Below are 24,999 nucleotides of genomic sequence, written 5' to 3'. Positions count from 1 at the left end.
CTGGATCCATTGATTGGGGCTGTAAGTCTAATCCCCCTGAGACGTGCACCCGTTTTCTCCTACTTGTGCCAGTGCCGCCATTTTTCTTCCTTTATAACTTGGCTTATTGGCTGAGCACGGCTTATCTTTTTGCATTTTTTTGCTTCGTTTTTCCTGACTTACTGCTGTTTACTATGTCTACATCTGAACCCGCTTCATCCAGTGGTTGTATGTACACTGTGGAGGACACTGAACGCATCCTGCAAGGCATAGGGGGAGATGCCGCCTTTCTGAACACCCCCTCTACCAAGGAATTAAAACGCAAGTATGAGAATCTCTCTAAACGCATATTGTCTCTTCGCCTTAATCACCGCCTCAGTATCCGGAAAAAACGGTTGGATCTACCGGTATCCAAGCACTTTACTGAGGCCAAGCATAGAGAAGGTGATTTGAGGTGCTGGATCCTTGATCACATACCCCAACCTAGGCGGGGTGGTGACAGGTCCAGGACACTAAAGCTTAGAGAGCTCAGCTGGATCCACAAGTTGGACAGCCTGAAACCTAAGGGCCTGAATGTCGACTATAACTTTGGGGATGCTCTGTAAGGGTAGGTTTGCCCCCTTTTTGTTTTATGGGATGTTGTTCTGTCATCAGTGTACATACTTGAAGAGTTACATAACTCTATTTATTCTCGCCCTAACATTTTCTTTTTTTCGTTCCAGATCACTCACACCTTACACTGTGGGGGATGGATCATACGGATGGTGTGCGTGCAGTATACCTCAGGAGGGGACCACTCGACTGCATTTTGTATTTTTGTTGTTGTTCTTTTAATGACATCTTTGATTTAGGTTTTTGCCGGTCTTGGCAGGCACCGCGGGACGGGTATTTGTAACATGACAGCCCTTGTTGGTTAAAATATTTATTGTTCTTCTATCACCCTGTAGCATATGAGTACCTATATGAGGAGATCCCTCCTGGGCTGTAATGATGGCTTGATACCTGTGGAGAGAGCCCTGCAGATACTGCGGATCCCGCAGTTGTGGTGGATCTCTCACAGGGTTGGACATGTTGGCACCCGTTTATTTGGGAGCCTTGTGACCTTTTGAGGCCTCTGATGCCCTAATTTGGTTTAGGTTTGATGCGAAATACAGGGGTATGATTATTGATGAGTTTCCAGTCACCAAGATGGCGCTTTGTGACTATGATCTCTACTGAGCATGCGCAACATCCCGGCAGACCAGGAATGACGTCTACATGACGTAGGGGTGCCGTCCTTCTGTGATGATGCGTCGCGCTCCCTGTATGCCCTATACCCGCTATTGGTGCCTGACCACGCCTGCGCAATAGGATGTCAACAACGCCGACATGGCGATACTGAATGGGTCTCCCTGCTGGCTTGGTATGTGTGCGGCCCCACCGCTTTGCTCCTCCCCCTGCACTATCTACGTTTATGAATTGTATGGATATATTTCATGATTTTATTCACTGTACTCAATGCACATATTTGTATTTTGATGTATATAGCATGCATGGACATGCTTCTTAATTGATGATTCATCTTTTTCATTATTATACACTGTATTTACTTACCATTTATTTTGACATGATTTGTAACACACCCACTGGGTGGTCTGTGATCACATGCTTTGTATGATGATTGATTCCCCTATATATTTGTCACCATTTGAGTTGTGTCTTTGCTTGAAGAAGGCTCATGCTTGGAGCCGAAACGTTGCACCACCTGTGTGAATAAAGGGTTCACTTTGCTTTTATCTACCGGAGTGCCGCTCTTTTTTCTGGATCTATATATATATATATATATATATATATATATATATATATATATATATATATATATATATATATATATATATATATATATATAGAAAAAAAAAAAATAATAATTTTTTATATATATAACTTGTGGGCTGCGCAGGACGCTGCAGCCTCATGTCAGTACATGCCCCCCTTCCCTAGGCGGCATGTCGCACTCCCCGGCTGCGGCGCTGCCAGGGTCATTTTACCCTCCTAGCCCTCTCTCACGATACGGCGCTGGTCAAGTGCATGCGGCCTTTTCTGTAGGCAGCATTCGTCACCCTCTTCAGTTATGGTACTGCCATGTGCGGGACCCCCCTTCTGGGCGGGATACTGTACTCTCCCTGGCTACGGTTTGGCCTTGTGCATGATCCCCCTTTCATTGGCGGACTACTGCAGTTTCACCGGATACGGTGCTGGCCATGTGCACGACCTCCTTCCATAGGCGGAACGCTACACTCTCACTAGATTCGTTGCGATCTGTGCATGACCCCTTTTTTTTCTTAGGCGGAATACTGCACTCTCACCAGATACGGTGCTGGCCATGTGCACGATCCCTTTCCATTGGTGGAACGCTGCACTCTCACTGGATTCGTTGCCGATCATGTGCGTGACCCCCTTCCATAGGCGGAATGCTGCACTCTCTGATTTCGCTGACGCCCATAGGCATGACTCCCTTCCGTGGACGGCATTTGGCACTCTCACTGGATTCACTGCCAGCCATGTGCATGACCACTTTCCATAGGTGGTATGATGCACTCTCATTGGATTTTCCCTGTGGCGGCATACATACACTCCCTCGGTCGGTGATGTTCTCTCGCCGGTACGTTGTTGGCCATGTGCATGAACCCCATACATGGCGGGGTGCTTGCACTCTCACTGGATCCGCTGCCGGCCATATGCATGACCCCTCTTCCGTGGGCGGTGTACGCACTCTCACTGGATTCGCTGCCGGCCATGGGCACGCCTCCTTCAGGTGACATGCACACATTCTCACCGACTGATCGCACTCTCCCTGGATGCGATGCTGACCGTGTGCATGACCCCCCCCCCCCTCTTTTCTGGGCGGCATACTACACTCTCACCGGATACGTTGCTGGCCTTGAGCATGGCCCTCTAACATGGGTGGAACGCTTGCGCTCCCATTGGATACCGTGCTGGCCTTGTGCGTGACCACCCCTCATTCCATGGGAGGAATTTTGCACGCTCACGAGATCCAAGGCTGTCCTTGTATGTGCCGTATTGGACTTGCACATGTTCCCCTTCATTGGGAGTAGTTACACTCTCACGAAGTTTCGGTGTTGGGTGAGTTGTTGCACACTCACTTAATGCTAGGATAGCCCTGTGCATGTCCCCCTTTCACTAGGTGGACCTCCTGCATTCCTGCTGGATACTGTGTGGCTATGTGCATGGCGCCCTTCGGGGCGAAGTATGGTATGCCCTACTTCTCTGACGTAGGTACGGCCTTGGGCATTCCCCCCTTTTTTTTTTTTTTTTGGGGCGGGCTTTTGCACCCTTGCCGACTGCAATTTGCCAGGTACATTTCCCCCCTTTCGGGGCAGTCAGTTTTGCGTTCCATCGCATACCATACTAGTCTTGTGCATAACTCCTTTTCAGTTTGCACTTTGCACTTCCGTAGATACTGTGGCACTCTGGCTGGCCTTCGCTGAGTGATATTTTGGCAGTGAGTGGACGTTTTTGTGCGTTGTTTGGGCCGTGTATACCTTCTCGTCCCGTAGATGGGTTGGCCTTCTCACTGCTTACGGGGCTACTCGTACGTATCCCTCCTTTCCTCCTGCGACATATTTTTTTCTCTTGGGAGACGGTGTTTGCAGCAAGCCTTGCACTATTCTCTAAAGAGATCATTCTGTCCACCTGTGTAAGCCTAAGGTGTTGTCCAACAAACAATAAATGAATGCCTTATATATAAGTAGACGGCCTCTACCTGCTCGCTACTGCTCAGAGCTGGGCGGTGCTCATTCATTTCGTTGGCCCTTCCGCCGGGGAGTGTTCGTGGTTCCTAGACACGTACCCATTCGTCTTCCCGCAGCATTGTTTCCCTGCGCTAGTGGTCACATGGTCGAGAGTGCTGTCTGCAGCGCCCTTCGCATTCTATGTTGGCTCTGGCGGGACTACGGTCCCCTCGCCTACTACTATTTCCTTCTACCAGGTTCGGGCCGCTCTTCTTGGGAAAGGTCACCCAACTTCTCTTGGGTGCTCGCTTACCCAGGTCCGGAGGACATCCACCTTGAGTTCTTCAGGATATTCGCCTTCTGCGAAGCGGTGAACCGGGCGTCTCAGTGTAGCGGGGTTCTGCTTTTGAGCTGTCCTATGGCTTCTCTATGCCCACTCCTCCTTTCTTTTGGAGGGTGTTATCCCGGCCTCTGTCTCGACTGCCTTTTCTCGCCGGTTCTGTTTGGCTCCCACTCGGTACGGATCTCTCCGATGTGGCTTCTGTTCCGGCCACGCTTCAGAGGATGTTCCTTCTCTGCCCTCCCCTCTGGGAAGAGCATGGTTGTTCAGGTGGATGGTTCTGGTGTCTTGTCCACACTGACTGTACTAGCTGTGTACCTATCTAACGGGTCTACCGCGTTCTGTCCTCCCGCTGGGTGCAGATTGCGTTTTTTTCCATTCTAGGCAATGTTTCTGCTATGGATTTACCTTCTCGGTAACTTGGGAGGACTACCATTTAGTCCGTCTTCCTGTGGTGGCTACATCGGCTTGGGCTTTAGCCTGTCTTGTCCTGGCATCGGGCGGTTGCTGGGCGGACCCTTCGGTTCCTGTCCGTCTGCTCCCCCACTCCGGGTGGATACGGGACAACATTGTTCGGGGCCGACGGGACCCGTTCTACCGACCGTTCTGCCCGTGTTACTGATCATTGGGTTTTCGCCCGCTTGCCCAGGCGACTCTAGTGAGCTCGCTAGTGTTCGCTTCTAGCCGAGTTTTCGTCCAGGATCTGTGGTAGGACTTAGGACTTTACCTGGGGTTCTGTGGGAAGCTGGGCGTTCCCCCACTCTGCCTTTCTCTCTCCATGGTTCTGTCTTTCTCCAGCCCGCCTGGACCTGGGGCTGGGACTCCGTTGCTTGAGGTATCAAGTGTCGTTCCTGTCCTTCCTCTTTCAGCGTTCCCCGACCCTCTGGGCCTGTCAGGAACTTCTTCCATGGAGCGGCTCTTGGGTTCCTTTGTACTGCCCTCCGTTACCGTCCTGGGAACCACATACTGGGCTCTTGGCGCTCCAATTTTTCCTTGGAGCCGTTACAGAAGTCCTCTCTACTCCTTCTGTCCTGTACGGTTGGGTTTCTGTAGCCATCGTGTCTCTGACTGGTGCCTGAGTGGCGGCCCTTCTTGTTCCGAGCCTTCTGTCTTCCCCCAGGACAGGGCTGTTCTCCATTCCGTCTCTTCCTTCCTTCTGAAGGTGGTGTTTGTCCTTCATTTCATTGAGGCAGTCGTCCTCCCCTTCCCACCCCCGGGAACGGACACTTCACCGATTTGGACGTTGTTTGGGCCTTGCAGTTTTTTACTTGGAGATCTCCGACTCTTGTCGACGTTCGGTCTCTTGTGTTCCCAGGAGGTCCGCGCAGGGGTTGAGGGCCTCCAGGGTGGCTTTCCTCCGCTTTCTCAGTGTGGCTCTTGCTGTGGTTGTCGCACCAAGGGCAGGGTTCTGCTTTTGGTGTCACCATTCATTTTGCCAGAGCTGTCGGTTTTTCCTGGGCCGGAGGCATTAGGCTTCGGCCATGCATTTGTAAGGTGGTCACTGGTCTTCCTTGCACACCTTACCGAGTTCTACAGGGTGCATACTCTGCCTTCGGCGTATGCTGCCTTGGGCCGCCTGGTCTGCAGGCGGCGGTTTTTTGTTGCCTTCGGGTGCTTCGCCTTGGTGCTGTGGTCCCTCCCCCTTTGGACTGCTTTTGAACGTCCCAAGGTCTTCTGTGTCCCCCAAGGAAACTGGGCGAGAAAACGAGATTTTTGTATAACTTACCAGTAAAATCTCTTTCTCGCTCTTTCCTTGGGGGACACAGCACCCACCCATTCTTTGTTCTTCTCTGACTGTTTCAGAGTTTGTTTTACCCTTTGGGTAGTTGGCTTGTTGGTTCCACTTTTTGGACTTTGCCTCTTCTCACTACTTGGACACGCAACTGGCAGTCTCTCTCTCCAGGCTGAGGGTATAGCTGTGGAGGAGGGGCTTAACAGTCTTCACTTAGTGTCACGCCTCCTAGGGAGATGAGCTATACCCAAGGTCTTCTGTGTCCCCCAAGGAAAGAGCGAGAAAGAGATTTTACTGGTAAGTTATACAAAAATCTCGTTTTTTCTATCTAAGTTTTTAGTGTGACTGCATGAAAAAAACTCCACCATTTGTTTTTTTTTTTTTTTTTTTTTTGGGGGGGGGGGGGGGGTTATGACGTTCACAGAAAAACTGTAAAAAATAAAAAAAAATATCCAGTGAGCTGCAGTTAGAGCTGATCGTTACATTTATCAGTATCCCTGTTTTATATGCAAGTGACCCACTTGGTGCAGCAAAGGTCGTGCCGTTGCACCCAGAGGCTCTGCTTCCCACCTTGTATTCCACCCCCTCAATAGTGACAGGCCAGGCAATGAAAACATATTCACGCCATTATGTTTTCACGGCCTGGCCTGTCAGTCTTACCAGCACGGGAATGGGGGGTCTGGGTGCAATTACACCACCCTCGTTGCACCAAGGGGCTCATTTACATAGTATAAAACTGTGATTTTCTAAAGAGATGGGATCAACAGCATTATATTCTGCTGATGTGCACACCTCATGTCGGCTACATTAATGGGGATACGTTTGACGACGGATGCTCTGTAAAGACAGACCTCTGCCAAGTTCCTGTCCGCCATCTTGGTGGTATAGGGCACACGACTGGTTATACTTTTAGTGTAAGATGTAGAGCCGGATGTGATTCCTGCAGCAGGCAGTAGATGGCAGCAGTGCTGCACTGACCACACATTTCCCTGCATTCAGAAGAAGCTGCTTGGAGTAGAAGAAATGTTTAAGTCTGATTTGTACTTTTTTCGCCCCAGGAAATGTTTGATGTAAAGCTGGCTTTTATTGGAAAATAATTTTGCTGAATTTATGTAAAATTTGTTACCGGTTTGTGAATGTGGGATTATAATTTTTACGTCTGTAATTTCATATATTTTCTTAAAGGGGTCTTCCGAGAATTTTCATATTGATGGCCTGTGGTCAGGATAGGTAATTTAGTATCAGATCGGTGGGGGTTTCGGGAGTTGATTAGCTGTTTGACGAAGCCACGGTACTCCGTGAGCACAGAGGCCTCTTTCTAGGCCAGTGATGTCACCGTAGATCAGTCCCGTGACCCAGCCGCAGCTCAGTCCCATTCAAGTGACTGCAATACTAAATACGGCGCTGTGCTTGGTGAGCTGTAATGATAACTCAGCGCTCTCCCTCCCCAGTCTGATATTGTTGACCTATCCTGGGGATATCAAATTCCTGGAAGATCCCTTTTAAAAAGCTGTTTCAGTGAGATATAAAAAAAAACAAAAAACTTTAGGGCTCAATCCGGAAAAAACTGCCTGTGTATTGACCTCGGCTCCCCTGAGCCAAATAGTGATTTATGATGCAGTCAGTTCCTATCTGATCACGGCTCTCGTGTTGTGTACTGACATAAGGATGCAAGTACAGTACAATAGATCTGTGAGCACGGTCGTGTAAATGGCCGATAATCGCTAACGAGCGTTCGCGTGAATGCTGGTTAGCGATGATCTGACAGTGTAATACTGCCGCGATTGCCCGATGAACGAGCAAGCACTCGTTCATCGGGCAATTCTGATTAAACCTTTTATATGAACTTTTAATATGATGTCCCTAATAAAACTATTTCTAATATACTTTATTAATCAATTTAGTATTTTTATAACACTTTTACTTCCCTAAAGCGCACCATTCCCTGTGCGCTTAAAACTCTTTAGTTTAGTTCTCTGTACACCGCTGACAGTGAGTACGGGCAGGAACGCATATTGCTGCTCCTGTCCGTGTTCCCCAGAGGATTACTAACCCCTGGCATAGCACGTGGGTACTCTGTACCCATGTACCTTGCCGGGACTAGCTGAGCAGAGTGCCTCCTGCTTCTGTCTGCTCCGCTAAGCTAAAAGTCCTGCATGTCAGCTCTCTTAGCTTAGCGGAGCAGACAGAAGCAGGAGCCCGCTCCGCTCAGCTAATCCTACCATGGTACAGGGTACCCATGTGCTATGCCAGGAGTTAGTAAACCTCCGGAGGCACAGGCAGGAGCAGCAATATGCGCTCCTGCCCGTACTCGCTGCACTGCAGCCCCATTGATAAAATGTGTACTCTGTACACCGCTGAGCAGTCAGTGGTGTACAGAGAGCTGAGTTTTAAGCGCACGGGGAATGGTGAGCTTTGGGGAAGTAAAAGTTTTTAATAAAAATACAAAATTGGTTAATAAAGTATATTAGAAATAGTTTTATTAGGGACATCATATTAAAAGTTCATACAAAGGTTTAGTTACTCTTTAATAATCATCGTTTGTCTAATAGCGATCTGCCGCCGGCAAACAACTAGACAGCATGCGGAGGTGTGATGGCACAGTGATCGCCCCTCCCTATGCTGTGGAGGAGATTGCTGCATGTAATAGCAGCAGTCTCCTCCACTAGCAAGCAAGCAGTTGCCTGGAGAGAATATTTCCCTCCCGACAATTGCTTGCTGGTATGCTTGATTAATACAGGCTTTGCTCGCATCCACCGAACATGCCAGGATAATCCCGCTCAGCCAATCCCAGGCTGAGGCAGGTCTTCCCTAATGTGTGAGCTTATTGTATGTCGTGTCAATATCGGCCATTACCTGACGCACTTTAATCTTACAGCTCTGCAGGTGACATTTGGCTCGCTATACAGGGATGATGTCTTGCTGAAACCCAGCCGTGTCATAACCATTTTAGCAGCTGCGTGCATGCTCCAACTGGTACGTGTTCTGGTCCTCTGTCTTAAAGGGGTTGTCCCACCATTACATGTCATATTCATTTTATAGGTCATATAAAAGTAGCATATTTGCCATTTACTTTCATTGTGTGGCGCCACCTGGTGTTAAGAAGTTCTGGTGGATCCGCTTGCTGAGTCTCTCTCTTCCAAAGCCAGTTCAGAGACAGGACAGAGGATTACTAATACTACTATCTGCTCTGCTGTGCACACAGGACAGAGGATTACTATTACTACTAGCTGCTCTGCTGTGCACACAGGACAGAGGATTACTAATACTAGCTGCTCTGCGGTGCACACAGGACAGAGGATTACTAATACTACTAGCTGCTCTGCGGTGCACACAGGACAGAGGATTACTAATACTACTATCTGCTCTGCTGTGCACACAGGACAGAGGATTACTAATACTAGCTGCTCTGCGGTGCACACAGGACAGAGGATTACTAATACTACTAGCTGCTCTGTGGTGCACACAGGACAGAGGATTACTAATACTAGCTGCTCTGCGGTGCACACAGGACAGAGGATTACTAATACTACTATCTGCTCTGCTGTGCACACAGGACAGAGGATTACTATTACTACTAGCTGCTCTGCTTTGCACACAGGACAGAGGATTACTAATACTACTATCTGCTCTGCTGTGCACACAGGACAGAGGATTACTAATACTAGCTGCTCTGCGGTGCACACAGGACAGAGGATTACTAATACTACTAGCTGCTCTGTGGTGCACAGAGGATTACTAATACTACTAGCTACGGTGCAGACAGGGCAGAGGATTACTAATACTACTAGCTGCTCTGTGATGCTCACAGGACAGAGGATTACTATTACTACTAGCTGCGGTGCAGACAGGGCAGAGGATTACTAATACTACTAGCTGCTCTGTGATGCTCACAGGACAGAGGATTACTATTACTACTAGCTGCGGTGCAGACAGGGCAGAGGATTACTAATACTACTAGCTGCTCTGTGATGCTCACAGGACAGAGGATTACTATTACTACTAGCTGCTCTGTGATGCTCACAGGACAGAGGATTACTATTACTACTAGCTGCTCTGCTGTGCACACAGGACAGAGGATTACTAATACTACTAGCTGCTCTGCGGTGCTCACAGGATAGAGGATTACTATTACTACTAGCTGCTCTGTGATGCTCACAGGACAGAAGATTGCTATTACTACTAGCTGCTCTGCTGTGCACACAGGACAGAGGATTACTATTACTACTAGCTGCTCTGCTGTGCGCACAGGACAGAGGATTACTAATACTACTAGCTGCTCTGCGGTGCTCACAGGATAGAGGATTACTATTACTACTAGCTGCTCTGTGATGCTCACAGGACAGAGGATTACTATTACTACTAGCTGCTCTGTGATGCTCACAGGACAGAGGATTACTAATACTACTAGCTGCTCTGCGGTGCACACAGGACAGAGGATTACTAATACTACTAGCTGCTCTGCGGTGCACACAGGACAGAGGATTACTATTACTACTAGCTGCGGTGCAGACAGGGCAGAGGATTACTAATACTACTAGCTGCTCTGTGATGCTCACAGGACAGAGGATTACTATTACTACTAGCTGCGGTGCAGACAGGGCAGAGGATTACTAATACTACTAGCTGCTCTGTGATGCTCACAGGACAGAGGATTACTATTACTACTAGCTGCGGTGCAGACAGGGCAGAGGATTACTAATACTACTAGCTGCTCTGTGATGCTCACAGGACAGAGGATTACTATTACTACTAGCTGCGGAGCAGACAGGGCAGAGGATTACTAATACTACTAGCTGCTCTGTGATGCTCACAGGACAGAGGATTACTATTACTACTAGCTGCTCTGTGATGCTCACAGGACAGAGGATTACTATTACTACTAGCTGCTCTGCTGTGCACACAGGACAGAGGATTGCTATTACTACTAGCTGCTCTGCTGTGCACACAGGACAGAGGATTACTATTACTACTAGCTGCTCTGTGATGCTCACAGGACAGATGATTACTATTACTACTAGCTGCTCTGCTGTGCACACAGGACAGAGGATTACTAATACTACTATCTGCTCTGCTGTGCGCACAGGACAGAGGATTACTAATACTACTAGCTGCTCTGCGGTGCTCACAGGATAGAGGATTACTATTACTACTAGCTGCTCTGTGATGCTCACAGGACAGAGGATTACTAATACTACTAGCTGCTCTGCTGTGCACACAGGACAGAGGATTACTATTACTACTAGCTGCTCTGCGGTGCACACAGGACAGAGGATTACTATTACTACTAGCTGCGGTGCAGACAGGGCAGAGGATTACTAATACTACTAGCTGCTCTGTGATGCTCACAGGACAGAGGATTACTATTACTACTAGCTGCTCTGTGATGCTCACAGGACAGAGGATTACTATTACTACTAGCTGCTCTGCTGTGCACACAGGACAGAGGATTACTAATACTACTAGCTGCTCTGCTGTGCGCACAGGACAGAGGATTACTAATACTACTAGCTGCTCTGCGGTGCTCACAGGATAGAGGATTACTATTACTACTACCTGCTCTGTGATGCTCACAGGACAGAAGATTGCTATTACTACTAGCTGCTCTGCTGTGCACACAGGACAGAGGATTACTATTACTACTAGCTGCTCTGTGATGCTCACAGGACAGATGATTACTATTACTACTAGCTGCTCTGCTGTGCACACAGGACAGAGGATTACTAATACTACTAGCTGCTCTGCTGTGCGCACAGGACAGAGGATTACTAATACTACTAGCTGCTCTGCGGTGCTCACAGGATAGAGGATTACTATTACTACTAGCTGCTCTGCTGTGCACACAGGACAGAGGATTACTAATACTACTAGCTGCTCTGCGGTGCACACAGGACAGAGGATTACTATTACTACTAGCTGCTCTGTGATGCTCACAGGACAGAGGATTACTATTACTACTAGCTGCTCTGCTGTGCACACAGGACAGAGGATTACTAATACTACTATCTGCTCTGCTGTGCACACAGGACAGAGGATTACTAATACTAGCTGCTCTACGGTGCACACAGGACAGAGGATTACTAATACTACTAGCTGCTCTGTGGTGCACAGAGGATTACTAATACTACTAGCTGCTCTGCGGTGCACACAGGACAGAGGATTACTAATACTACTAGCTGCTCTGCGGTGCACACAGGACAGAGGATTACTATTACTACTAGCTGCGGTGCAGACAGGGCAGAGGATTACTAATACTACTAGCTGCTCTGCTGTGCACACAGGGCAGAGGATTACTATTACTACTAGCTGCTCTGTGATGCTCACAGGACAGAGGATTACTATTACTACTAGCTGCTCTGTGATGCTCACAGGACAGAGGATTACTATTACTACTAGCTGCTCTGCTGTGCACACAGGACAGAGGATTACTAATACTACTAGCTGCTCTGCGGTGCTCACAGGATAGAGGATTACTATTACTACTAGCTGCTCTGTGATGCTCACAGGACAGAAGATTGCTATTACTACTAGCTGCTCTGCTGTGCACACAGGACAGAGGATTACTATTACTACTAGCTGCTCTGTGATGCTCACAGGACAGATGATTACTATTACTACTAGCTGCTCTGCTGTGCACACAGGACAGAGGATTACTAATACTACTAGCTGCTCTGCTGTGCGCACAGGACAGAGGATTACTAATACTACTAGCTGCTCTGCGGTGCTCACAGGATAGAGGATTACTATTACTACTAGCTGCTCTGCTGTGCACACAGGGCAGAGGATTACTATTACTACTAGCTGCTCTGTGATGCTCACAGGACAGAGGATTACTATTACTACTAGCTGCTCTGCTGTGCACACAGGACAGAGGATTACTAATACTACTAGCTGCTCTGTGATGCTCACAGGACAGAGGATTACTATTACTACTAGCTGCTCTGCTGTGCACACAGGACAGAGGATTACTAATACTACTAGCTGCTCTGCGGTGCTCACAGGATAGAGGATTACTATTACTACTAGCTGCTCTGTGATGCTCACAGGACAGAAGATTGCTATTACTACTAGCTGCTCTGCTGTGCACACAGGACAGAGGATTACTATTACTACTAGCTGCTCTGTGATGCTCACAGGACAGAGGATTACTATTACTACTAGCTGCTCTGCTGTGCACACAGGACAGAGGATTACTAATACTACTAGCTGCTCTGCGGTGCTCACAGGATAGAGGATTACTATTACTACTAGCTGCTCTGTGATGCTCACAGGACAGAGGATTACTATTACTACTAGCTGCTCTGCGGTGCACACAGGACAGAGGATTACTAATACTACTATCTGCTCTGCTGTGCACACAGGACAGAGGATTACTAATACTAGCTGCTCTGCGGTGCACAGAGGATTACTAATACTACTAGCTGCTCTGCGGTGCACACAGGACAGAGGATTACTATTACTACTAGCTGCGGTGCAGACAGGACAGTGGATTACTATTACTACTAGCTGCGGTGCAGACAGGGCAGAGGATTACTAATACTACTAGCTGCTCTGCGGTGTTCACAGGATAGAGGATTACTATTACTACTAGCTGCTCTGTGATGCTCACAGGACAGAGGATTACTATTACTACTAGCTGCTCTGTGATGCTCACAGGACAGAGGATTACTATTACTACTAGCTGCTCTGCTGTGCACACAGGACAGAGGATTACTAATACTACTAGCTGCTCTGCGGTGCACACAGGACAGAGGATTACTAATACTACTATCTGCTCTGCTGTGCACACAGGACAGAGGATTACTATTACTACTAGCTGCGGTGCAGACAGGACAGTGGATTACTATTACTACTAGCTGCGGTGCAGACAGGGCAGAGGATTACTAATACTACTAGCTGCTCTGCGGTGTTCACAGGACAGAGGATTACTACTACTACTAGCTGCTCTGTGATGCTCACAGGACAGAGGATTACTAATACTACTAGCTACATTCTACAAATGCTCGCAGTTTAGGTAAAAAAAATCAATGAACTTGGGTCAATAATGGCATCTGAGAATGTAGATTTAGTGGCTGTTACGGAGACATGGTTTAATGAAAGAAATGACTGGGACATAACCATACCAGGGTACTCTTTATACAGAAGAGACAGAGAAGGCAAGAAAGGAGGAGGAGTGGCCCTGTATGTGAAAGATAGCATTAAATCTAACCTAATACAAGTTGGTGAGGCCAACATAGTCAGTTTGGGTTACGTTGCAGTTTGCTAACCATGCAGTAACTCGTGTAGGTGTGATATATAGACTACCTGGTCAAGTTAAAGAACTAGATGATCTACTAGTTGAAGAAATAGCTAAAATGACAATGAAAGGAGAAGTTATCATTATGGGAGATTTCAATCTTCCAGATATAAACAGGAAAACCAAAATAGCAAGTTCTACCAGGAGTACAGATATTCTAAATTCCCTACTGGGGTTATCTCTACAACAAGTGGTTGAGGAGCCAACCCGGAGGGAGGCCATTTTGGATTTGGTATTCACAAATGGGGATTCGGTATATGATGTCATTGTAGGCGAAACCTTGGGATCTAGTGATCACCAGTCAGTGTGGTTTAATATAAGAACTGTGAAAGAGTCCCACCACACAAAAACAAAAGTTTTAGATTTTAGAAAAACAGACTTTTCAAAAATGAAATTAGTCATAAATGAGTCCTTATCAGACTGGAACGGATTACATGGAGTCCAGGAGAAATGGGACTACTTAAAAGGTGCATTATTGAAGGCAACAGAAAATTGCATTAGACTCGTCAGTAAAAGCAAAAAAAGGAAGAGACCACTGTGGTACTCAGCAGAAGTGGCCCAAATCATTAAAAATAAAAAGCTAGCATTTTGTAATTATAAAAAACCCCAGAGCAATGAAGATAAGGAAATCTACAAGATTAGGCAGAGAGAGGCCAAGCAAGTTATAAGAACTTCTAAAGCGCAGGCAGAAGAAAAACTAGCTCAGTCTATGAAAAAAGGGGATAAGACATTCTTCAGATATATAAATGAAAAAAGGAAATTAAAACAAGGAATAACTAAATTAAAAACTAAGGACGGAAGGTATGTAGAAGAGAATAAAGGGCTAGCCGACTGCCTTAATGAATACTTCTGTTCAGTTTTTACAAAAGAAAAAGGAGAAGGACCTCCACTAGAAAGGATGACTAATAAATCATTTGATGCATGTGTCTTTACAGAGGAAGATGTTCTAAGTTTGCTGTCTAAGGTGAAGACAAATAAGTCACAGGGGCCTGATGAGATACACCCAAAATTATTAAAAGAGCTTAGTGGTGAGCTGGCAAAACCGCTAACAGATTTATTTAACCAATCATTAGTAACAGGAGTCGTCCCGGAAGATTGGAAATTGGCAAATGTCGTGCCCATTCACAAGAAAGGTAGTAGGGAGGAATCGAGCAACTATAGACCAGTGAGTCTGATATCAATAGTAGGCAAATTAATGGAAACCCTATTAAAGGATAGGATTGTGGAACATCTAAAATCCCATGGATTGCAAGATGAAAAACAACATGGGTTTACTTCAGGGAGATCATGTCAAGCAAATCTTATAGATTTTTTTGACTGGGTGACTAAAATAATAGACGGTGGAGGTGCAGTAGACATCGCATATCTAGATTTTAGTAAGGCTTTTGACACTGTCCCACATAGAAGACTTATCAATAAACTGCAGTCATTGAGCATGGACTCCCATATTGTTGAGTGGATTAGGCAGCGGTTGAGTGACAGGCAACAGAGGGTTGTAGTCAATGGAGAACATTCAAAACAAGGTCATGTTACCAGTGGGGTTCCACAGGGATCTGTACTGGGACCAATTTTGTTTAATATCTTCATAAGTGATATTGCAAAAGGCCTCGATGGTAAGGTTTGTCTTTTCTCGCCCAGTTTCCTTGGGGGACACAGAAGACCTTGGGTATAGCTCATCTCCATAGGAGGCGTGACACTAAGTGAAGACTGTTAAGCCCCTCCTCCACAGCTATACCCTCAGCCTGGAGAGAGAGACTGCCAGTTTTTGCTTAGTGTCCAAGGAGGCAAGACACTCCCTGCTTTGCAGGGCTGTTTTCTCCTTATTTAAATTTTAGATTTTTACTTTTTTCTTTTCTTTTTGTTCCAGATCATCAGGGATAACAGAGACGCACTAGACCTCTCTGTTCTCCCGGGGTTGAGCTGCGCCAGTGCCGGTCACCCGCACTGCTGCCTCCCCCACAGAAGACAAGGTGGATCAGGGCAGCCCAGCTCCCCTACATCCCGCCAGCGCAAGGGTCGCCCGCACGCCAAGTCCCTCTTCCAGCGTCCTGCCACTACGGTGCCAGTAGCTGAAGGGGCGACCCTGCTGGAATGGACCGAGGGTGAAGACGGCTGTGGTAAGAGAGAGGCTTCTCCAGCCCTACGTCCCCCACCCCCCCACCCTGGTCTCCTGCGTGCCTGACCCCCATACTGGGCCTCTAGTCCCCTGCTGGATCTATGCTGGCCCCTGGGGTGCCGCAGAGCAGCAATCTCCTTCTGCCCCCCCCTGCCTGGCTCCCATAGACATGCAGCCAGTGGCTGTCTCCACAGCCAGCTACAGAAGCGGCAACATAGTTTATTTCTCTATCAGCACAGGCACCCGGTCTCTGGGTCCCCCCCTACATCTCCTACCGGAGTGTTGCTCCAGGCCTGAGGCTCCTGACGGCTGTGGAGTAAGGCCTCGCCTCCGGCCGACATTGGTATTCCGGTGCGGCCGGGCGCCGCAAAAATCTTAGCCCAGGCTCCGCGGCCTGCTAGGCCGCCATTCCGGGTCCCTGACTTTTCCGGCCGGCGGGGTGGGCTCCCGCGGCCGGCAAGTCGCCATTCCGAGCCCCTGACTCTTCCGGCCGGCGGGGTGGGCTCCCGCGGCCGGCAAGCCGCCATTCTGGGCCCCTGACTCTTCCGGCCGGCGGGGTGGGCTCCCGCGGCCGGCTTTGGGCTTGACTTCTAGGCCCAGCAGGCCCCGGCCGACCGTCGATGTCGGTCGGTGGGGCTCCGCAAATTTTGGCCCAGGCTTCGCGGCCTGCTGGGCCGCAATTCCGACCGGCCCGCGCGGTGGGCACCCGCGGCCGGTTTGATGCGCCGCTCCGCCTCAGGTCCCGGCGGTACATACCGGGCGCCGCAAAATTTAGACCCCGGCTTCACGGCCTACTAGGCCGCAAAATTCCGGCCCCTGGTGGAGGGGGCGGGAACTTCTCCAGGCGCGAATTCTTCCCGCCGGGAGGTTCCTCCGCCCCCATGGGATCGCAGCGCCGCCCTCCAGGCCGGATCCATGTTAACCCTTTGGGTACAGGCCAGATCCCAATGGGCCTGTATGGCTGGCCTCCCTTTTTCCTGACTACTAATAATAACAGATTTCTTTTGGACTGCCTCATCAGTAGTGCTGCATGTCTGCATGCCCTCTTTCCACAGGCGGCATAGTGTTGCGCTCCCAACCTGCGTCGCTGCTAGGGCATTTCCCCTTTTAGGCGGTTTTTCCTGCCCTCTTCCAGGATACGGCGCTGGCCAAGTGCATGCGCCCCTTCCGTAGGCAGCATTCATCATCTCTCCATTTATGGTGCCTGCCATGTGCATCCCCTCCTAGGCGGGATACTGCACTCTCCCTGGCTGCCGGCTGGCCATGTGCATGACCCCCTTTTAGGCGGAATACTGCACCTTCACCGGATACGGTGCTGGCCATGTGCACGACCCCCTTCCATAGGCGGAATGCTGCACTCTCTATGGATTTGCTGCCGGCCATGTGCACGACCCCCTTCTCTAGGCGGAACGCTGCACTCTCACTGGATTCACTGCCGGCCATGTGCGTGACCCCCTTCCATGGGCGGAACGCAGCGCTCTCACTGGATTAGTTGCCGATCATGTGCATGACCCCCCTTTTTAGGCGGAATACTGCACTCTCACCGGATACGGTACTGGCTATGTGCACGACCCCCCTCCATAGGCGGAACGCTGCATTCTCTCTGATGGGCTATGATGTACTTATGTACTATGTTACTATGCTGCACTCTCACTGGTTTCGCTGCCGGCCATAGGCATGACTCAGGCAGCATATATACATCCCTCTGTCTGTGGTTGTTTTCTCGCAGGTATGTTACTGGCCATGTGCATGTACCCCATACATGGCGGGGTGCTTGCACTCTCGCTGGATCCGCTGTCGGCCATATGCATGACCCCTCTTTCGTGGGCGGTGTACGCACTTTCGCTGCATTCGCTGCCTGCCATGGGCATGCCTTCCTTCCTCAGGTGACATACACACATTCTCACTGACTGTGTTTGTCTCTCACCAGTACGTTGCTGGCCATGTGTATGACTCCCATACATGGCGGGTGCACGCACTCTCCCTGGATGAGATGCTGGCCATGTGCATTACCCCCCCTTTTTTTCTGGGCGGCATGCTACACTCTCACCGGATACCTTGCTGGCCATGAGCATGGCCCTCTAACATGGGTGGAACGCTTGCACTCCCATTGGATACGGTGCTGGCCTTGTGCGTGACCACCCCACATTCCATGGGCAGAATTTGGCACGCTCATGAGATTCACGGCTGTCCTTGTATGGCTGTGCTGGACTTGTACATGTCCCCCTTCATTGGCAGAGTAGTTGCACTCTCGCTAAGTCAGTGTTGGGTGTATTATTGCACACTCACTTAATGCTAGGATAACCCTGTGCATGTTCCCCTTTCACTAGGTGGACCTCCTGCGTTCCTGCTGGATTATAGGGTATGTCCTGCTTCTCTGAAGTAGGTACGGCCTTAGGCATCACTCCCCTTTGGGACCGGCCTTTGCACTCTTGCCGACTGCAGTTTGCCAGATACAATTTCCCCCCTTTCGGGGCGGACTGCTTGCGTTCCATCGCATGCTATACTAGGCTTGTGCATAACTCCCTTGCAGGTTGCACTTTGCAATCACGTACATGCTGTGGCGAGCCCCCTTTTTCGCTGAATTAACCTTTTTTGCAGTGAGCGGACGTTCTTGTGCGTTGTTTGGGCCGTGTATGCCTTCTCCTCCTGTAGGTGGGTTGGCCTTCTCACTGCTTACGGGCTGCTCGTACGTATGCCTCATCTGCTTCCTGCGGCATACTTTTTGTTTTCTTGGGATACGATGCTTGCCGCAAGCCTTGCACTCGTCTCTAAGGAGTTCATTCTGTCCACCTGACCCGGACAGGCTCTACTTGCTCTCTGCTGCACGGAGCTGGGTGGTACTCGTTCATTTAGTTGGCCCTTCATCCCAGGGAGTGTTCGTGGTTCCTAGATGCGTGCCCATTCGTCCTTCCGTGGTATTGCTTCCTTGCGCTAGTGGTCACATGGTCGAGAGTGCTGTTGTCTGGAGCGCCCCTCGAATTCTTCGTTGGCTCTGGTAGGACTGCGGTTCCCTTGCCTGCTGCAATTTCCTCCTCTTCGGATGTAGTGTGGTTTGAGTCCATCCTCTTGGCGCCTCTACGCTTCAGTCTGATCTGCTACCATGTGCGGGCCGCTTTTCTCGGGAAGGTCACCCAAATTCGCTTGGGTGCTCGATTACCCAGGTCGGAGGACCTCCACCTTGGGTTCTTCAGGGTATTCGCCTTCTGCGAGGCGGTGAACCGGGCATCTCACAGTGTAGCAGGGTTCTGCTTTTGAGCTGTCCTATGGCTTCCCTGTTGCCCACTCCTCCGTTCGGTTGGAGGGGGTTATGCCGGCCTCTGTCTCGACTACCTTATCTCGCCGACTCTGTTTGGCTCCCACTCGGTACAGATCACTCTGATGTGGCTTCTGTCCCGCCAGACTTCAGAGGCTGTTCCTTCACTGTCCTCCCCTCTGGGGAGAGCATGGTTGTTCATGTGGATGGTTCCGGTGTTCCTTTTGGCCTCGTACTGTCTCCCTTGTTCACACTGGCTGTATTAGCTGTGCCTATTTACCGAGTCTACCGCGTTCTGTCCTCCCGCTGAGTGCAGATTGCGTGGTCCATTCTAAGACAATGGTCCTGCTGTAGACTTACCTTCTCGGTAACTTGGGGGGACTACCTTTCGGTCCAGATTGTCCTTTGATCTCCCACACCGGGACTGTAGAACATGGCTACATCAGCATGGACTTTAGCCTGTCTTGTCCTGGCATCTGGCGGATACTGGGCGGACCCTTTGGTTCCGTTCCGTCTGTCCTTCTGCTCCCCACTCGGGTGGATACGGGACAACGTTGCTCGGGGGCCGACGGGACCAGTTTTGTCGACTTCTGCCCGTGTTACTGGTCTGCGCCTGATCACATTGGGTTTTCGCCCGCTTGCCAGGCGACTCCAGCGGGTTCGCTACTGTCCGCTCCTGGCTGTATTTCGTCCAGGATCTGTCGTAAGACTTATGTTTTTTTTGTCTGGGGTTCTGTGGGAAGCTGTGCATTCCCCACTCTGACTTTTTCTCTCCCCATGGTTCTGTCTTTTTTCCAGTCCGGCCTGGACCTGGGACTGGGATTCCTTTACTTGAGGTGTCAAGTGTCAGCGCTGTTCTTCCTCTTCCAGCGTTCCCCGGCCCTCTGGGCCTGTCAAGACCTTCTTACTCGAAATGGCTCTTTGGTTCCTCTGTACTGTCCTTCGGTACCGCCCTGGGAACTACATACTGAGCTCTCGGCGCTCCAATCTTTTCCTTGGAGCCGTTACAGAAGTTCTCTCTACCCCGCCTGTCCTGTACGGTTGTGTTTCCGTATCAGTCGTGTCTCTGACGGGTGCCTGAATGGCCCCTTTTTGTTCTGAGCCTTCTGTCTTTTCCCAGGACAGGGCTGTTTCTACATCCCGTTCCTTCCTTCTGAAGGTGGTGTTGCCTTTCGCTTCAACACTTCACCGATTTGGACGTTGTTTGGGCCTTGCCGGTTTTTACTTGGAGATCTCCGACTCTCTTGTCGACGTTCGGTCTCTTGGGTTTCCTGGAGGTCCGTGCTTAGAGTTGACGGACTCCAGGGTGGTTTTCCTCCGCTTTATCAGATTGGCTATTACTGAGGTTACCGCACCGAGGGCAGGATTCTGCCTTTGCTGTCACCGTTCATTTCACCAGAGCGGTCGGTGCCTCCTGGGCCGGAGGCATTGGGCTTCGGCCATGCATTTGAGCAAGGCGGCCACAGGTCTTCCTTGCACGCTTTACAGAGTTCTACAGGGTGCATACTCTGGCTTCGGCGTATGCTGCCTTGGTCCGCCTGGGTCTGCAGGCGGCGGTTCCTTGATGCCTTCGGGTGCTTCGCCTTGGAGCTGTGGTCCCTCCCCTTTTGGACTGCTTTTGAACTTCCCAAGGTCTTCTGTGTCCCCCAAGGAAACTGGGCGAGAAAACGAGATTTTTGTATAACTTGCCAGTAAAATCTCTTTCTCGCTCTTTCCTTGGGGGACACAGCACCCACCCATTCATTGTTTTTCTCTACACGGTTTCCGAGTTTGTGTTACCCGTTGGGTAGTTGGCTTGTTGGTTGCTTGTTGGACTTTGCCTTTTCTCACTGCTTGGACACGCAACTGGCAGTCTCTCTCTCCAGGCTGAGGGTATAGCTGTGGAGGAGGGGCTTAACAGTCTTCACTTAGTGTCACGCCTCCTATGGAGATGAGCTATACCTAAGGTCTTCTGTGTCCCCCAAGGAAAGAGCGAGAAAGAGATTTTACTGGTAAGTTATACAAAAATCTCGTTTTTGCTGATGACACAAAGATATGTAACAGGGTTGATGTTCCTGGAGGGAAACGCCAAATGGAAAAGGATTTAGGAAAACTAGAAGAATGGTCAGAACTCTGGAAACTGAAATTTAATGTGGATAAGTGCAAGATAATGCACCTGGGGTGTAACAACCCAAGGGCAGAATATAGAATATTTGACACAGTCCTGACCTCAGTATCTGAGGAAAGGGATTTAGGAGTAATTATTTCAGAAGACTTAAAGGTGGGAAGACAATGTAATAGGGCAGCACGAAATGCCAGCAGAATGCTTGGATGTATAGGGAGAGGTATAAGCAGTAGAAAGAGTGAAGTGCTTATGCCGCTGTACAGAACACTGGTGGGACCTCACTTGGAGTATTGTGCGCAGTACTGGAGGCCATATCTCCAGAAGGATATAGATACTCTAGAGAGAGTTCAGAGAAGAGCTACTAAACTAGTACATGGATTGCAGGATAAAACTTACCAGGAAAGGTTAAAGGACCTTAATATGTATAGCTTGGAAGAAAGAAGAGACAGAGGGGATATGATAGAAACTTTTAAATACATAAAGGGAATCAACTCGGTAAAGGAGGAGAGCATATTTAAAAGAAGAAAAACTACCACAAGAGGACACAGTTTTAAATTAGAGTGGCAAAGGTTTAAAAGTAATATAAGGAAGTATTACTTTACTGAGAGAGTAGTGGATGCATGGAATAGCCTTCCTGCAGAAGTGGTAGCTGCAAATACAGTGAAGGGGTTTAAGCATGCATGGGATAGGCATAAGGCTATCCTTCATATAAGATAGGGCCAGGGACTATTCATAGGATTCAGATATATTGGGCAGACTAGATGGGCCAAATGGTTCTTATCTGCCGACACAGTCTATGTTTCTAGCTGCTCTGCTGTGCACACAGGACAGAGGATTACTAATACTACTAGCTGCTCTGCTGTGCACACAGGACAGAGGATTACTAATACTACTAGCTGCTCTGCTGTGCACACAGGACAGAGGATTACTAATACTACTAGCTGCTCTGCTGTGCACACAGGACAGAGGATTACTATTACTACTAGCTGCTCTGTGATGCTCACAGGACAGAGGATTACTATTACTACTAGCTGCTCTGCGGTGCTCACAGGATAGAGGATTACTATTACTACTAGCTGCTCTGTGATGCTCACAGGACAGAGGATTACTAATACTACTAGCTGCTCTGCTGTGCACACAGGACAGAGGATTACTAATACTACTAGCTGCTCTGCTGTGCACACAGGACAGAGGATTACTATTACTACTAGCTGCTCTGCGGTGCTCACAGGATAGAGGATTACTATTACTACTAGCTGCTCTGTGATGCTCACAGGACAGAGGATTACTATTACTACTAGCTGCTCTGCGGTGCACACAGGACAGAGGATTACTATTACTACTAGCTGCTCTGCTGTGCACACAGGACAGAGGATTACTAATACTACTAGCTGCTCTGCGGTGCTCACAGGATAGAGGATTACTATTACTACTAGCTGCTCTGTGATGCTCACAGGACAGAGGATTACTAATACTACTAGCTGTTCTGCTGTGCACACAGGACAGAGGATTACTAATACTACTAGCTGCTCTGCTGTGCACACAGGACAGAGGATTACTAATACTACTAGCTGCTCTGCTGTGCACACAGGACAGAGGATTACTAATACTACTAGCTGCTCTGCAGTGCACACAGGACAGAGGATTACTAGTACTACTAGCTGCTCTGCGGTGCACACAGGACAGAGGATTACTATTACTACTATCTGCTCTGCGGTGCACACAGGACAGAGGATTACTACTAGATGCTCTGCGGTGCAGAGGACAGAGGATTACTATTACTACTAGATGCTCTGCGGTGCAGAGGACAGAGGATTACTAATACTACTATCTGCTCTGCAGAGAAGAGGTGGTCACTGTGCAGAGACCTGACTGAAGAGAGCGAATGAGCATGCACGTCTGCAAGTACTTAACTTAGTAGATGGACATGCACACTGCTATACAATACTGAACACTAGGTGGCGCCATACAATATAAGTAAAGGGTATAACTTCTCACTGGATCATTTTTAGCAGCATTTAAATGGGAAGTATACTTTGTTTTTCTTACCTACAAAATAAATATGTAATGGCAAGGGAACCTCTCTAATAGCATATATAAGAATACTCTCTGTGGACTCTTTTTGTGGTTGTCATTTCTATAAACCAGCAACATAATGTCTGACTAGCAAAATCCCATTATATGTCGACAACAGGATACTAGTAGGTATGTTTCTGTTACACAGGATGGGGGATGGCTGTAAGATTAGTGGTGCTTCAGCTGCAAGGATTTCCACCATTCACAAGAACGGGGACCCTGTGCCCCTGAAATGAATAGAGCAGCCGGTCGGGTATGTGCACCGCTGTTCCACTGGTTCTCTATGGGACTGCTGGAGATGGCACATTACAGTGCATGGAGATGGGTGGAGCAGCATTGTGCCTGCGTGACTGGCTCTGTTCATTAAAGGGGTATTTCAGTAAGATGAAATGTACAGTAATATGAGTCACCAGAGAACTTGCCTGTGTGTCACTATGTAAACCTTTTGCCTCCGGAGCTTGCAATCTAGTAGAAATCTGGAAGAGAAGTGGGTGCCTTCAGGAGTCTTCTCCTGTTTAAGCTGATGCACTAGAAGGGTTTTGGCTTGTCTGGAGGAGATGTACTTGGCCTGACTTGATCTCCATAATGCATTCAGTTACAGATTCCAGATAAATTAGTAAGAAGTGCCCAGTTATAGCATGCTGGGATGAGGCTTGTGTATACAGTGCGGACTCTCCCCCTAGGACGCCTATTCACAGGCGGCATATAGGAGCCCTGGGGACACAGGCCTGTCATGAAAAGCGCACGGCATGAAACAAGACCCAAACCTGTAATGTAGTAAATTGCAAGCTGTTCCTGGAAGCTTTGTGCCAGGTTTTATACTTGTGTCCATTTCTGTATGTTCTTATGGAAATTGAAAATCTTCAAAATTTTTGGGTTTATCACGATTAACCAAATTAATATATATTATATATATTTTTTATATATAATTTTTATATATATATATATATATATATATATATATATATATATAATAAAAAAAAATGGGTGTATGATCTTCTGGATCTATTTTATTTAGTAAGTCACTTGGTGTATACTAGTTCCTGTCCAGAGTAGAGAGGCTCCCCGCACCTCCCCTAAGCTATCCCAGTAGTGTGGCTGGTCAGGGCAATTGAACAGATTAATGGTAATGATTGTTACTAGTAATGCCTGTTAGCGATGATCTTGTGGTGTAAATGCACCAATGAACACGCGAAATGCCTGTTTATCAGGTAATTTGAATTTTTGTGCAGCATAAAAGATCATCATTTCCCGGTGGCAGATTGAACTGTGCAATTATGGAATTGACGATCGTTCCTCCCCATAATCTGGAGGAGATCGGCGCATGTAAATGCAGCGGTCTCCTCCACTAGCGATCAGATTGTTTGGA

The 24,999-nt window shown here is 48.6% G+C and overlaps 1 protein-coding gene across 1 annotated transcript in view; it reads left to right on the top strand.

Annotated features, from left to right (window-relative positions):
* GMCL1 (germ cell-less 1, spermatogenesis associated) overlaps nt 1–24,999 on the top strand; it is a 142,209-nt gene that overhangs the window by 51,895 nt on the left and 65,315 nt on the right. Inside the window, 1 exon segment of the mRNA XM_040414434.1 lies at nt 8,661–8,758. Coding sequence (XP_040270368.1) covers nt 8,661–8,758 — 98 coding nt within the window.

The sequence above is a fragment of the Bufo bufo genome, chromosome 1 (genome assembly GCF_905171765.1).
Source record: "Bufo bufo chromosome 1, aBufBuf1.1, whole genome shotgun sequence".
NCBI lineage: Eukaryota > Metazoa > Chordata > Amphibia > Anura > Bufonidae > Bufo > Bufo bufo.
Note: the sequence above shows the minus strand (reverse complement) of the source record. Positions and strands in the feature narration are given on the sequence as shown.